Source organism: Silurus meridionalis, chromosome 10 (genome assembly GCF_014805685.1).
Source record: "Silurus meridionalis isolate SWU-2019-XX chromosome 10, ASM1480568v1, whole genome shotgun sequence".
NCBI lineage: Eukaryota > Metazoa > Chordata > Actinopteri > Siluriformes > Siluridae > Silurus > Silurus meridionalis.
This window is the reverse complement of record NC_060893.1, coordinates 7,181,007-7,197,166: the sequence shown is the minus strand read 5'-3', so window position 1 is coordinate 7,197,166 and position 16,160 is coordinate 7,181,007. Positions and strand designations below refer to the sequence as shown.

The 16,160-nt window shown below is 38.8% G+C and overlaps 2 protein-coding genes across 5 annotated transcripts; one reads left to right on the top strand and one right to left on the bottom strand.

Moving 5' to 3' along the window:
* The first annotated feature begins 1,716 nt into the window (after nt 1-1,716).
* On the top strand, nt 1,717-6,607 carry rsl24d1 (ribosomal L24 domain containing 1). Its single transcript, XM_046858587.1, has 6 exons — nt 1,717-1,878; nt 3,273-3,386; nt 3,512-3,584; nt 5,481-5,544; nt 5,673-5,758; nt 6,025-6,607. The coding sequence occupies exons 1-6, from the start codon at nt 1,798-1,800 to the stop codon at nt 6,090-6,092; spliced, it is 486 nt and encodes a 161-aa protein (XP_046714543.1). The 5' UTR covers nt 1,717-1,797; the 3' UTR covers nt 6,093-6,607.
* A 5,779-nt stretch (nt 6,608-12,386) lies between these two features.
* Nucleotides 12,387-15,390, bottom strand: trex3 (three prime repair exonuclease 3). 4 transcript variants are annotated; one of them, XM_046858586.1, is made up of 3 exons: nt 15,292-15,390; nt 14,964-15,129; nt 12,387-13,128 (listed from the first exon to the last, which is right to left on the bottom strand). In XM_046858586.1, the coding sequence occupies exons 2-3, from the start codon at nt 15,034-15,036 to the stop codon at nt 12,608-12,610; spliced, it is 594 nt and encodes a 197-aa protein (XP_046714542.1). In that variant the 5' UTR covers nt 15,037-15,129; nt 15,292-15,390; the 3' UTR covers nt 12,387-12,607. The 4 variants fall into 4 exon arrangements, 2 of the variants coding, with proteins under 2 accessions (XP_046714542.1, XP_046714541.1); XM_046858585.1 differs by having other exon boundaries at nt 14,964-15,023; nt 15,199-15,389; XR_006927059.1 differs by adding an exon at nt 13,377-13,652 and having other exon boundaries at nt 12,989-13,128; nt 14,964-15,390.
* Nucleotides 15,391-16,160: the final 770 nt, after the last annotated feature.

Sequence of the window (16,160 nt, the reverse complement as noted above, 5' to 3'; positions counted from 1 at the left end):
GTTGCACAAGCCAGTGCACTCTTAGCGCCGGTCCCAAGCCAGGATAAATGGGGAGGGTTGCGTTAGGAAGGGCATCCAGTGTGAAACATGTGCCAAATCAAATATGCGGATCACGAAAGAGAAATTCATACCGAATCGGTCGAGGCCCGGGTTACCAACGACCGGCACAGGTTAGCCAACAGGGTACCGATGGAAATTGGGCAACTGCTGGCCCAAGGAGGAGAAGAAAAAAGCAATAAAGGATGGAGATGGAAATGAGTTGACTAGTGAGGAGAGTGGGTTGAGAAGATGGAGAGAGTATTTTGAGCAGCTGATAAATGAGGAAAATGAGAGAGAGAGCAGGTTGGATGGCAGTGATGATGGACAGACGAATGATATTGTAATTTGTGGTGAGAGTAGAGAGCAGGTTGAGAAGAGCCTGGAGAGGTGGAGGTACGTGCTGGAGAGAAGGGGAATGAAAGTCAGTAGGAGTAAGGCAAAGTATATTTGTGTGAATGAGAGAGAGGGCAGTGGAGTGGTGCAGTTGCAGGGAGAAGAGGTGGAGAAGGTGGAGGAGTTTAGGTACCTGGGGTCAACAGTGCAAAGGAATGGAGAGTGTGTTAGAGAAGTGAAGAAAAGAGTGCAGGCAGGGTGGAGTGGGTGTAGAAGAGTGACAGGAGTGATTTGTGATAAAAGAGTATCTGCAAGAGTGAAAGGGAAGTTTATAGGACTGTGGTTAGACCTGCGATGTTGTATGGTTTAGAGACAGTGGCATTGAGTAAAAGACAGGAGGCGGAGCTGGAGGTAGCAGAGCTGAAGATGCTGAGGCTTTCGTTGGGAGTGACGACGATGGACAGGATTAGAAACAAGTTTATTAGAGGGACAGCGCATGTAGGACGTTTTGGAGACAAGCTGAGGGAGGCGAGAATGAGATGGTTTGGACATGTGCATATAAGTATATCATAAGTAAACATGAGAAGGAAACCTTAAAAGTAACCAGACTCTAAAAAGGGAACCCACCTTCATCTGTATGGCACTGTATGTTAATTCATCATAGTTTAAACTGGGTTACTGATCGAAATGTTGGGGTTCAAGCCCTGGTATTGCCAAACTCTTGGGGCCCTTGAGCAAGGCCCTTAACCCTCAGTACTCCAGGCACGCTGTTCCATGGCTGACCTTGTTCTCTGACCCCAGCTTCACTAACATTGCTGACATATGTGAATAAAGAATTTCACTATGCTTAAAGGACATGTGACAAATATAAAGCACTTTTACCTTTTATTGTTCATTAATGGGCGCTTAGATGCAGAACCACTAAAATAACTACTCTTAAGCTTTGAAGCTTGAGTGGAGAATATCCTGAACAGAATAGCTATAGTTAACCTTAACATCAGTCTATCAATACATCACAACTAGCTCAGGTCTGTGATCCGACAGATTTTGCTGCAGAGGCTCATATAATTTTGACCACTAGGGGTCTCTGTTATAAACGTACAACCTGAACTATTAAGCCACACAAAGCGTACTAGGAAGCTCCAGGGCTTCACAGAGCTTCCTGTCATCATCATCATCAGCAGCAGCAGCAGCAGCATCGGCATAATACAATCAATTTTTTTTTTACTAATACCATTTTAATCATTTTATTGAACGTCCAAACACTAATGTTGACGCTGTAATTCCACGTCCGCCCTACAGATGGCGAACAAACAAGCTCTACGAGTCCCAAACACAGGTAGTGACGCAGTGCCACTTCCTTTTTAGAGTCCATGTCGAAACCATAAACACATGGGCGAGTAACAGAAAAATTATTCACTCACAATGAGGATCGAAAAATGTTATTTTTGCTCCGGACCCATCTACCCCGGACACGGGATGATGTTTATTCGCAATGACTGCAAGGTAAATGGTGTATTTATTATAAACAGGGTCTGTAAGGGGCTTCACCCGGCCGAGCCACGCGATCACTCACTAATGGTGTCGAGCAGCGTGTATACAGTTTAGTAGAACAGGCGTTACAACGCGTTATAAGTCGTTATATACCTCTTTGGATGATTATCTTTATGTAATAGATAATGTTATCGCTTTAGGTGTAGCAGTCGGGAGTGTGACGTCATCATAACCATCATAACCAACATATCGTTAAATATTTCATTCTGATAAAAAGTACACACACACACACACACACACACAAAATCTGCTGTCACTATATAAGCATTTTACATAGAAAGTTTCGTCCATTTTGTGAAGCAGCAAGAGCCTTCAGTAAATCGTGACAAAGGTGGAGATAGATAGATCTGAATCGATTCCGAATCGATACTGAATCGATTCCGAATCGATACTGAATCATTTCGATCCAAATTAATGATTTAGCAATATGTTTAAAGACCTGTATATGTGCCCTAAACATTACCATAAAATTTAAATATTCATGTATTCATAAATTTCTTTAATTTATATAATTAACATTGTATATTACAATAAACAAATAATTTATAAAAAAAACTTCATTCAAACCAAACAGAAAAGTGAAGACTGCTGTGCATTTGTGCAAGATATTTTTTATAAGAGTTTTTATATGACGTTTTTCCTATTTATTGGATAATTGGAGAGCTACACCACTTCTTCCATTCAGATCAAACATTTCATTCATATGAGCAGTTTACGTGAGGATTCTCGATCGAGCTGTCAATACAATTACCCACAGATTATTTGGTTGCATGTAAATATAGCTATTGCCCTATTTTGCCCTGAGCTTCAATTTCCAGACAATACTATATAATTTTATTTTCTAAATCATAATTTCAGTACATGACAGTAGTGCTGAATCTTCTATGATATCATTTGGTGGCTTCTGATTGATATGTGACCAGTTTTGTTCATAATTTAGAGCAGGTCTACACCAGTCACCTGTCCTTCTTCAGTAATTATCGGTATAATAATCAGATTTCAGTGTCATGGAAATTTTAATCTCTACTAATAAAATGAATAAATAGAAAGGATTAATGAATGAGAGTAAAGTTTATTCTGTACTCTATGGCTTCTCAGTTACACACACACACACACACACACACACACTCCCCGTCTCTTCTACTTAAATGAAACCTTGTGTCCAGGCATTTTGCACATACATATTTATGAAGAAAATAAAACGTACTTATTTTGCTAGAATCTGAACTCATAGGAAAGACACCGTTAATAAAAGCGAAGCTATAAATGATGCACGCAGTTAATTAAAATGTTAGTTCATCACTGCCCTGCACGCATCACTTCAACCTCATTCCTTTCTCTTTTAGGTATTCAAATTTTGCAGATCAAAGTGTCACAAGAACTTCAAGAAGAAGCGCAATCCAAGAAAGACCAGGTGGACCAAAGCTTTCAGAAAAGCGGCTGGCAAAGAGCTGACAGTGGTACGCCATACTTGTAATATTTAATAATCGAAGGCAATAAAAAGCACACACTCAATACCTGCATTGTTTCACAAATCAAAGTGAGCTATGAAAGGTCATCTGGATTATATTGTCTGTGTTTACAGGATAACTCACTGGAGTTTGAAAAGCGCAGAAATATTCCTGTTAAATACCAGAGGGAGTTATGGAGCAAGACAGGTAATTATTAGTGTTTATTCCACAGTGAGGTTAAATTCTCAGATCTGATTGGCCAGAAGGTGCTAATTAATTTTCTACAAAAGTTTTTGATAGTGCTGGCTGTACTTCAAAGCACAGATTTAAAGTGCTCAGTCTTACACAAGGGTCCCCAACCATCAGTCTACGGACCAGTACCAGGCTGTATATTATTTAGTACTGGGCTGTGCTGCACAAAAAAGATTAAAAACTTTCAAATTTGTATTTTATTGATTTTATTTAAAGTAGTAAAAAAAAATGTTGTCTTCCGTTTCCCCAAAACCTGACCACTTTCACGGCGGAAAAATTAGATTGTGTAAAAATGGGCCGTGCTGCAAAAAAAAAGCCGGGGACCGCTTGTCTAATACACAATTTTTGTAGTAAAACCTTATTTAACTTCAAATGAAAGTGTATCATTGTTAATGTCATTTGTTTGTTGGGGAGATGTTTAACATCATGCTTTTTGCTTATAAGGTGTTACTTAACCTGCTTTCTTCTTATTTATTTGACCTACCTTTAACAAGAGGTCGACCGATAGTTTGGTTGGATAAAAAAATTCACTGACTTTTAAATAAAGATTGTAAAATGTATACAGGATAAAAAAACTTCAAACATAACACTCCATGTAAAATGGTACTGAACTTTATATAAAAAAGGTGTTAAAGCAGCTCTGAATCGTGAAAATGTTCTAAAGGTAATAAATATTATATTCATTAATAAATACAATTATTTAAATAATTGCAAATAATACATTTATATATAGCGCTTTCCGTGCAGCGTGCAGTCTCCCGTGTAAAATTAAACAACACGTGGTGTCATTGATTTGCCTCTAGAGGCCGCTCTCGTTATTACCGTGGGCTGGAAGCAACAAAAAAAAAATGTAATCCAGCAATCAACTATTGGTCGACCTCTACTTTTAACATATACTCCTTCTTGAACTCTTTGGTCAATTTTATCATTCTCCTTAGTTCTTCCTCATATGTGTTTGACATTAGATTAGATTAGATTAAACTTGTCATTGTGCAAGATACATGTACAGAGCCAATGAAATGCAGTTAGCATCTAACCAAAGTGCATAAGTGGCTTATTTACAATGAATAACAGTAGATAAATATGGTATGAGGTCCATATATACAGGGATAAGGGTGAATAATGTACAGAAGTGTGCAGAATGCAGTAGCTAATATATGTTGTATATAAATTACAATATACTATATATATATATATATATATATATATATATATATATATATATATATATATATATATATAATATAGTGTGTGTGTGAGAGAGAGAGAGAGATAGAGATACAATATACTATACTGTGGGATCTGGTTACTTAAAAATCTCATTTGAAAACGGATCTTTTTAGGCAGACATGTCAGTGATACTGTATACATATTGGTTGGATAGTGTTTTATTTATTTTTATTATTATTAACATTCTTGGATGCAGTCTCTGGTGAAGCTGTAGGTTTTCTTCAATGAGAGTTTTCAGCAAAGAACACTTAGGTTTTTGCAATTTCTTGGTAATAAGAAAAATGAGCTGCATTTCAAGGCTTTTTAAAATTTCAATTATATGTATTTTTTAATTTTTTAATTGAGGGAACAAATGGCTTACAGCTGCTGTAATGTAAAAATAATATCAGGAACTAACATTTTATTGGTGTTCCTTGCCATTAAATGTAACAATACTGTGTACTATAATATAAATGACCTCTTTTCCTAATTAATAAATAAATGCTGTAAATAATAAACTACTTCAGCACATGATGTTATTGGAAAGCAATAGTATCTCACCATCCTGCTGTTTGAACAGGATACCAACTTTGTTTCATTCTCTGTATGTTGAATTCAGTTGCTTTGTTTTTCCATTTACAGTGCAGGCCATGAAGAAGGTTGAGGCCATCAAACAGAAACGACAGGCTCGCTTCATCATTAACAGGTGAGACTGTTCTGTCTATCTTATAATAAATATTATTAGGCAGCGAATGAACCAAAAGGAGGATAAACAGAATGTAAGAAATTCAATATTTTAATAGTATTTCATTAATATTTATTTATTTTTAACAGACTAAAGAAGGGCAAAGAGCTGGAGAAGGCAGAGGCCATCAACGAAGTCAAGAAAAATATCCACCTCATCAGAGCATCACATGCAGGTGAGTGACATGCTGTTAGTTTACACATGTATTCTCTCGTGTGTGTGTGTAAAGATTTAGGTGAGGTGAGGAGGCCTGTATTTGTATAAATGGAAATGTCAGGTGTCTCAATACTTTTCTCCATATGAATGTAAACTGACAAAAATGTAAGTAATAACTGTTCATAAAATTAGATTATGCAGGTGCACACACAATTGGCTGTTGTATGAAACGTGTAACATGTTCATTCACTCTCTGTCTCTTTTTTTTTTTTCTTTTTTCTTCAGGACAAACCAAAAAGCTGGAAGAGAAGATGGTGCAGAAACTGGCAGAAGACGTGGAAATGGCTGAATAAAAGTTTCCTGGACTGAGATCTGGAGAACAGGACGCTCACGAAAACACCTTGTAGGCTGTAGGACTTAAGTGACAGTCTGAAGAAACTCCTCACCTGTAACTATCCATAACTGTACCTCAGTTCTCAAAGCCCCTCAGACATGATGTTCATGAGAATCTGGGAAAGCTGAATACGTTTATTTGATGTGTAGGCAGATTTCGTCAGGTTAACATTTAAATGGTCATCAGTGAATAAAACTGAATTTGATATGCTGAAGAACAGTGAAACACCGAGAACACCAGGTTTAAGTGAAATTACCTCCTGATTTCCCTTTTCTTGTATTTAACATTGTGGTGATAAATTTTCCCAATGTAAACCGAATAGTAACATTTAAACCGTATGAAGTTTGTAATAAAATTTACCAAACATTGGTAGCTCTAATTATTTTGTCAAGTCATGGATTTTTACTCAAACTTTGATTCATAAAAACATCAATGCTGACTTTCAAAAATAAAAGCTTTATTTTAGAGCTGAAATGTTTAGAAGCGTGTGCTTTTTGAATACTTGTTTCATTGCTTGTTATTTTATGAGTAGATTTTGAAGTAGCCGATGATAAAAGTGCAGACTGGAAGTCAGTCTGGGAAACAAAGCTTCCTAGTGACTGGATTAATTTGACTTTATTCAAAAGAAGCTCAACAGTCAAGGCTCTGAGTTTATGGTCTGAAGGTCCCAACATCCAGCATGAGCAAGTCCCGGAAACCTCTCTGCTCCAGAGGCTCTATATCATGGCTGACCCCAGTATCCTAACAAGCTTGGATATGTGAAGAAACAATTTCACCGTGCTGTATTGTATATGTGATAGAGGACTCTTTCTGTTTCCCAAAGGGATCATTCTGAGAATTTAGATCTATAGGAAGTTCTTCTTCTTCTTCTTCTTCTTTCGGCTGCTCCCATTAGGGGTCGCCACAGCGGATCATCCGTTTCCATACCACCCTGTCCTCTACATCTGCCTCTTTCACACCAACTACCTGCATGTCTTCCCTCACCACATCCATGAACCTCCTCCTTGGCCTTCCTCTTTTCCTCCTACCTGGTGGCTCCATCTTCAGCATTCTTCTACCAATATAATTCATGTCCCTTCTCTGCACATGTCCAAACCATCTCAATCTCGCCTCCCTCACCTTGTCACCAAAACATCCTACATGCGCTGTCCTCTAATAAACTCATTTCTAATCTTGTCCATCCTCGTCACTCCCAACGAAAACCTTAACATCTTCAGTTCTGCTACCTCCAGCTCTGCCTCCTGACTTTTACTCAATGCCACTGTCTCTAATCCATACAACATCGCAGGTCTCACCACAGTCCTATAAACTTTCCTTTCATTCTTGCAGATACCCTACTATCACAAATCACTCCTGTCACTCTTCTCCACCCACTCCACCCTGCCTGCACTCTTTTCTTTACCCCCCTTTTTTATATTTAGTTATTTATTCATGCATTGTATGTTATGTATTATGCATTATATTTATGTCTCATCCACGTTAGCTTTACTCCTTGTTGCCTTCTGCCCTGCACATTGTGAGCTTTGTAAACTAGTCTACGTCTGTGGTGTGTGAGAGCCAGGAAATGATACACCAGCAGTAGAGGTGGGAAGTAACGAAGTACAAATACTTACTGTACTTAAGTAGATTTTTCTGGTATCAGTACTTTACTCCACTATTTATTTTTCAGATAACTTTTTACTTTTACTCATTACATTTTACACAAATATCTGTACTTTTTACTTCTTACATTTTTAAAACAGACTCGTTACTTTAGTTTTAATCCATTGATTTGGTGAAATATATATTTTTTATTTTCACTGCGTGCTGATTTCAGCCGAACAACCGATTTCCTGTTACTGCGCGTCTTTTTCAATCCACTGGTGTATAAAGTCCTGACTCTCACTCACCACAGAAGGCAGTAAGAAGTTTGGGGTTAATGTGGATGAGACAGAGGGAGTCAGTGATGTAAACATGACTGAGAACAGACACATTCCTGATCATCATCATCTTTTCTCTGCTTGTGTTCTATATGTGGATCTTCAGCCTGGACACATTCATTAGGTAACAACATTTTTAATTAGTTTTGTATTAATATATATATATAGATATTTGGCTGTCAAAATAAAAATAATTTTAAACGGCACGACATTTTTTCCTTTCTCAACTCCAGATAAAAATATTTTTAATCCGTAAACTTTTATTTCTGAGTCTCAAATCAAACACCAAAATCCGCCATGATTCTCACAATTTACCCTCTGGGTGGCGTTTTGTGGGTTTTTCCCTCATAATGGCGACACAAACTTAAATTACTGTCTTTATTGATCGTACAGATAAAAACAATACATCATTTAAATCTGTAAAATGTCTATAATTTTATATATATATATATATATATATATATATATATATATATATATATATATATATATATATATATATATATATATATATATAAGCTTCCTGGCTTGACTTGAAGAGGTGCATTTTCTCCGGTATCACCTCATTAACTGTCCGTGTGGAAACATAGCAAAGGCTCTAAATGATGTCCACACGTCTCTGCACTGATATAGCCTTTATATTTAATCACTGTACATATGCTTACATATATATCACATGCTGTAAATATGATACATGTTTAACACCTCCAAGCTGCCAGTTTTGGGCACCTGAGCAAGCCCTTAACTCACTACTGCTCATTTAGTAAATGAGATCATTAAGAGTCGCTCGGGATAAACACTTCCAACAGGAAGTGGCTATATCTCGCTATCTTTGTCTCTCTATTTTCTCTATCTAATTGTCTCTGTGTCTCTTTTAGTAAATGTCTCTGTCTCACTGTATATGTCTCTCTTGCTGTCTCTCTATTTGTTTCTCACTCTTTCTAAAGCTGTGTCTGTGTCTCTTTGTCTTTGTCTCTGTCTTTCCTGCTTATTTACATGTCTAACAAAGTTTTGAGTTTTGAAGTAATGCCATTAGTGATCTATGATGAAAGACTTCCCTGGTTCGATTCTTACCTCTAGTTTCATATTGAACATTATAAGAAGTTTTTAAAAACAGAACAATAAAAGATCATTAAAATTGGTTGCTGGTAAATCATGGTATATCAGTGGTGCAGGTGTTGGAGATGTGGTTCTTGTACCTGAGTCACTTCTCATAGACTTGAGTTACTGAGAGAATGTACAGGAAGGAGAAGTTTTGACCCTCTACCATCATGATCTAAGAGAAAACACTGGTCTCTAACTATAGAAAAGCCAAGAGTCCAATAAGCAAAGGCTTGTTTGCATCTCCTGTGTTGGTGTAATGGTCAGTGAAGTGGTCGCTGCTATCTGACTCCCCCGGTTCGATTCCTACCCCTTAGCTTTCCTTTAAATTGTTTAAAAGTTTTTAAAAGAACCAAAAAGGTCCTAAAAATCAGGTTCTTGCAGGAGATCCTGTGGCTCAATTGGAAGAGCTTTGCCTCTGGGTTGAGAGGTTGCTGGTTCAAACCCCGGCCAGGGCTCAAAGTTAAGAGTGTGGAAGGTTCCGGTGGCCGTAGTAAGGAAGGTGTCAGAAATGGCTGTGTGGAAGGTTGGATGTGGTTTCGGAGGGCGTATCCTGAAGCAGGGGGGCAATATCCGGGCATCTGCCCCCCCAGCGTCTGAGAAGCTGAAAACAGGGGGTTATGAAGCAAAAACGTTCCAAAAAGTATCGACTTAGTTTTGCATATATAGGAAAAAATTCTGCCAAAAACCTATCACCCTTACTTTTTCTGAGGCTGTGAAGCAGCAGGTCTTCACAGTCAACCACTCCATTGCTCACCACAGACTACTTTCCACACAGCTTACCCAGTGTGGGGACAAGCCAGATTCGAACCAGCAACCTCTGAGCTCAGAGGCAAGGCTTTTATCACAAAGCCATCAATTCCCACAACACACCTTCTTTTTTTTGGGGGTTTATCCTTCGTTTCATGCTTCAAAGAAAGAAATTCAGACCAGACAGAAACACAGAAAGCAGGATTCGAACCCTGAACCCCACCAACAGCGAAATACCAGTCTTAACCCACTGAACCATCGGGAAGGCCCGGCTGCGACGATTGTTTAGAGCAGGTCTATCTTTTCTTTCAAACCATCAACACAAGAATATAATGCTAAAGACAGACATAGGTAGCAAACCCATATCGTGACTAGCAGGGACAAAGCAGGATTCTAACCCTGATTCACACCATTAGCAAGGCAACAGCATTAACCTACTGAACTATCAGGAAGGACAAGCTGGGAAGCTTGTTTAGAGCAGGTCTATCTTTTTTTTTAACCCATCAAAACAAGAATATGAAGATCAGGAATTTAACCTACCTCATGACTAGCAGACAGAAAGCCAGGTTTGAACCCTGACCACCAACATTAGCAAAGTACCAGCCTTAACCCACTAAGCCATCAGAAAAAAACAGGATGGGAAGTTTGATTAGAGCAGGTCTATCATTCTTTTCAAACCATCAACACAAGAATTTAACGGTAAAGAAAGATGTAGGAAGCAAATACAGATGTAAGTAGCACAAGTTGAACCCACATTGTAAATAACAGGAAGAAAGCAGGATTCGAACCATGATCCCTACCACTAGCGAGATACCAACCTTAACCCATTGAACCATCGGTGAGAACAGGCAAGGAAGCTTATTTAGAGCAGGTCTTTCTTTTCAAACCATTAAAAACAAAAATATATCGCTAAAGAAAGATGTAGGAAGTGAATCCTGATCGTGACTGGCAGACAGAAAGCAGGATTCGAACCCTGAACCCCACCAAAAGCAAGAAACCTGATTTAACCCACTGAACCATCAGGGAAGACAGGCCAGGAAGGTTGTTAAGAGCAGGTCTATCTACCTTTAAACCATCAACACAAGAATATAAAGCTAAAGAAAGATTTAGGAAGCAGGAACATAACCTACATCGCAACTAGCAGGCAGAAAGCAGGATTCAAACCCTGATCCTCACCATCAGCGAGGCACCAGCCTTAACCCACTGAACCATGGAAGAGATCAGACTGGGAAGCATGTTTAGATGAGGCACAAGCCTTAAACCACTGAGCGACCACTGCTGAAAGGCATGTGTGCTTTTTGGAGGGTTCATACTTTGTTTCATGCCAGCGCAGTAAGAAAGAAGGCATGTAGGACTGGCTTTGAAACCTTATCACCAGCGTGGACTATATTAAGGACCATGTTCAGGCACAAGCCTTAACCCACTGAGCTACCACAGAAGTGCCTTTTTTTTGGTGGAGTTATCTTTCATTAAAGACCAGGAAATCAAGAAATTAATCCAACACAGAAAGGACAGAATTGATTGATTGATGTTTTCAGAGTGGACAAGCTCCAGAAGTTCTATTTACCAACACAGCAACCAGCTCGACCAGGAATCAAACTCATCCTCGTGGGGACCCTGACATTAACCCACTAGGCTATCACATCTATTTATCTATTTATCCATCCATCCATCCATCCATGATGTGAGGTCCAGTTAACAGCTAAAACAGGTAGCAGTAATAACTACTTTTTACTTAAGTACATGTCAGAGCCAAAACTTCTTTACTTTCCCTTAAGTAAAAAAGTTTAATCAGTACTTCAACTTTTACCCGAGTATTTTAAAACATGAGGATCTGTACTTCTACTTAAGTAAAGGATGTGTGTACTTTTGCCACCTCTGACCAGCAGTAGATTGAAAAAGCCGCATAATGACAGGAAATTGGTTGATGGTCTGAAATCGGAGCGCAGTAAAAAAAAAAAAAAAATTAACATTTCACCAAATAGATTCAAACTAAAGTAACGAGCCTGTTTTTGTTACTTAAAAATGTAACAAATGTAACCAGTAGAAAATACAGATATTTGTGTACGAATGTAATTAGTAAAAGTAAAAAACTGTGAATATATATATATATATATATATATATATATATATATATATATATATATATATATATATATATATACACACACACACACACACACACACACACACACACACACACCGTATTTTTCGGACTATAAGCCGCTACTTTTTTCCCACGTTTTGAACCCCGCGGCTTAAACAACGAAGCGGCTAATATATATATAAATGCAGTTCAAGCCTGGGAATCCATTGTTTTAGAATTTTATTTAAACATTTCAAAATGCATTATTGGGTGATTTGTCAAAAATAACAAGTAGTAAAATAATAAAATGTATATAAATGTGCTACTCTTTTTTGTTTCCAAAGAGCCAAGAATTATGTTTCGAAACAATGTTTTCGGAAATAGAAGAATGTCAAAACAGTCTTATTTATACTTTATTAAAATAAGTCATAATTTTTCAGGTCAGTGAAATCGTTTGGATTTTAGAAAATATTTTTAAAAAATTAAAAGGCTTGAAACATGATGTCATCATCCAACTAAATCGTGATCAGAGCTAACCTATTTCGGGTTCAGCTACATACAAAATGAACCCAATGCGTCATTTAAAAAAATAGATTTCTGACCAATTATTCGGCGCTGCTATAAAATAAACTTGTGCTTATTCACCAGGTCACTGCTTGGCCTCCAAGCTCTGTAGAGCTCCTGTAGAACTCGCACATCCTCAGTAGCGTCATGCGCTCCATAGGATTTTTGGAGGAAATGCTGGACCAGGAAGGGTTGAGAATATTTCTGGAGTGTAAACATCTCCCTACTGAGCAGCAGTGTATCCAGGTAACCTGACACCACGTCCTGAAACTCGCCCAGCAGATAAAACTGGTTCAGGATTCTGCTCAGGACAGGACAGTCAAACCGTTTACAGTTGTGGCCCACCAGAACTGGTCTGCTGAACGTTTTAAGGAAGGAGATGAACCCATTGAGAGCCTCTCTTAACGGGACAGTTTGCACAGGCTGGCCGTGTAGAAGCAGCGTCTGGCTGTGTGTGGTCAGTCCTGTAACCCTGGAGCTTCCGGGGTCAATAGGGCACCGAGGGAAAATGTAGACATTAAAGGTCCTCTCTCCGCTGATGGCTGACAGCTGAACTATATCACATTCATAGATGTCTGGAAAGAGAATTTAAAGAGAATGAATGAAGATCCAAAATCAGTATCGCTATTCACATGGATATCAGTCAATCAAACTATAAATTAATCCAAACTACAGTATATATTTAGCAGTTGAACGCTGATTCACATTTCTACTCTGAATAAAACTGAAAATTGTAGTTCACCTTTTCAACTGCTGCACTTTACAGATTTTCATTCAGTCCGTTAATACATAAGCCACAGGTGAATATGGCAGGAACATCTACCTGAATTGGTTTAAAAACCTTAACAAGAACCAGACACAACAGAGACCAACATCCTCTTCTTCCAAAAGAGCACTGGAGAGATCAGGTACGGATGTTACATGAGGAGGTCTGGGGTGCAGTCAGAGTTCCAGATAATCTCAAAGTTAGTAAACTGGGTTGAAGTCATGGCTCTGTGCAACACTATCAGGTTCTTCTTCTCCAACCTTTGCTACATAGACTGTAATAATGCTTCTTAATGTTTCCGTCTTTATGAATAGAGCTAATTTGTAGCCCCTGCTGAAATAGATAGATAGATAGATAGATAGATAGATAGATAGATAGATAGATAGATAGATAGATAGATAGATAGACAGACAGACAGACAGACAGACAGACAGACAGACAGACAGACTGACTTTAAAACGTGCTGTCAGAAAACCCCCAGAAGTTTCTAATAAGCCCAATAGGTTTGAATGAGTGTGTGAATGCACGTCATGGTGCTATGTGACATGATAAAGTACTAAAATGATCTTTACAATATGATCTTTAATCAGCATATAATCACCTCAACATCTCTGTACACTAACACAATCAGTAGATTCAGGCGCTCTGTCATCGCGTGTGTAATCCGGTAATAATCAAACCCGGCACAATTGCTCTCTCTCTCTCTCTCTCTTATGACTGATCATCGCTTTTATATGTCACAGAACAGTGGAATTCTCTCTTCACAGATCCCAGCTTGTTAGGAACACAGAGGGTTAAAGGAGAACTTCCAACCTTCTGATCTGTAACCCAGAGGCTAAATTACTGAACCACCACCTCCATATTACCTGCCTGACAAGTAGATCTAGAAAATACAACGACACCCTGTTATTGAGAAATACATCATTACAAGCAAAGTACCCCCCCCCCCACTCTCTATCTCTCTCTCTCACACACACACACTCTCTCTCTCTCTCTCTCACACACACACACTCTCTCTCTCTCTCTCACACACACACACACTCTCTCTCTCTTTCACACACACACTCTCTCACTCTTACTCTCTTTCTCTCTCACACACACCCACACACTCTCTCTCTCTCTCTATCTCTCTCTCTCACACACACTCTCTCTCTCACACACACACACACACACACACTCTCTCTCACACTCTCTCTTTCACACACACACACACTCTCTCTCTCTCACACATCCACACACACTCTCTCTCTCTCTCTCTCTCTCTCACACACACACACACACACACACACTCTTTCACACACACTCTCTCTCCAGTCTCTCTCGCACACGTTTTTCTTTGTGTAACTTTTATTGTATGGATTTGAAAGCCTGCGGTGAGGTATTCAGGATTATACTGTAGACAAAGTGGGGCAGCTGCTGCGTCATCAGATGTCTCGTGGTAATTTGGTAATCCAGGAAGTCCAAACACACAAACACACACGCGCGCGCGCACACACACACGCGTTGCCGTTTTCTAAACTTAATTTGACTTAATGTCTCGTTATTTTAAGAACAGGTCGAATTAACGAGGTATTACGATCTAATTAACGATTTATGACGTCATAAAAATGACAGCGCATCTAATCAATTAAAAAGGCGACTTACTCAGGCCGGTAGTTTCCAGGTCAAAAAACACCAGCGTCTCCTCCCCGCTCCGAGGAACACCTGCGAACATCATTCATTACTGTTTCCTCCACATTTCACTTCTATACGACTTCATATCAGCAGTCGCGCGCTCCTCAGCACGCCTTTATTCCGCCCTTTGGAGTCACTGGAGGGTCGATCAGAGATCAAAGATGATCAAAGATCAAAGAGAGCGAGAGAGAGAGAGTTACTGTACCGGAAGAGGATCCGCTGAATAGCCGCCGAAACAACCTAAACGGCTGAAGCCACAAAAAGCACATGATCAACAAAAAAACACACACACACACACCAGCTTCACTCTAGTCCAGCACTTTCCATCTACTGCAGAGCTGACAAACAGGAGAAGAATGTAACTGTGTTCAGACAGCTGGAGCATGCTCAGTGTAGAGAGGGGGAAGAGAGAAAGGGAAAGCAAAGAGAGGGAAAGAGAAACAGAGCTAGGCAAAGAGAAAGAAGAAACAGAGAGAGCGAGAGAGAGATAAATAGATAGATAGAGAGAAAGAGAGGAGAGAGACTGCATATACACTTCATTATTTTCTAATTACTTAACAAGCCAAACAAAGGCTGCAGAAGGCAAATAAAACAGCTCCCATGACTATCACACACACACACACACACACACACACACACACACAAAAGCAAAGTACTGAAGAGCCATCACGTTTAAAAAGGTCCTGAAGAGCCATCACACATTTGGAAATGTATTGAAGAGCTGTCGCATTATTTCAAAATGTACTAAAGAGCAATTATGTCTAAAGTAAAGTACTGAAAAGCAGTCAGAAGAGCCACCACGCATTTCTAAATGTTCTGAAAAGCCTTCATGCATATCACAATGTACTGATGAGCCCTCACGTATTTAAAGATGTACTAATGAGCATCAGGTATGTAGAAAACTACTAAAGTGCTATTACATGTTAAGAAAAAGACTGAAGAGCCATTAGATATATTAAAATGAAATGCACTGAAGAGCTATCATGTATCTAGAGATGTTCTGGCATTACATCAAATTAAGGTCGTGAAGATACGCACCAAAAATCACGTGAAAGCATGAAGATGTTTTCTAATCTCAGTCCATTCGTTTCATTTACAAACAAGGTTTTATTTCCCCTTTTTAAAGACAATGTAGTCATTTTTTTTTTAAGTGGGTGTTCATTACAT

What these genes read in the sequence shown, in the direction of transcription:
- trex3 (XM_046858585.1), bottom strand. Translation starts at nt 15,262, where the DNA reads ATGTGCTTTTTGTGGCTTCAGCCGTTTAGGTTGTTTCGGCGGCTATTC. An exon ending in ATTCAGCGGATCCTCTTCCG is followed by an intron (nt 15,024 to 15,198) that starts GTACAGTAACTC and finishes TGATGTTCGCAG; the next exon opens with GTGTTCCTCGGAGCGGGGAG. An exon ending in CCTGGAAACTACCGGCCTGA is followed by an intron (nt 13,129 to 14,963) that starts GTAAGTCGCCTT and finishes TTCTCTTTCCAG; the next exon opens with ACATCTATGAATGTGATATA.
- rsl24d1 (XM_046858587.1), top strand. Translation starts at nt 1,798, where the DNA reads ATGAGGATCGAAAAATGTTATTTTTGCTCCGGACCCATCTACCCCGGA. An exon ending in GCTCGCTTCATCATTAACAG is followed by an intron (nt 5,545 to 5,672) that starts GTGAGACTGTTC and finishes TATTTTTAACAG; the next exon opens with ACTAAAGAAGGGCAAAGAGC. An exon ending in CATCAGAGCATCACATGCAG is followed by an intron (nt 5,759 to 6,024) that starts GTGAGTGACATG and finishes TTTTTTCTTCAG; the next exon opens with GACAAACCAAAAAGCTGGAA.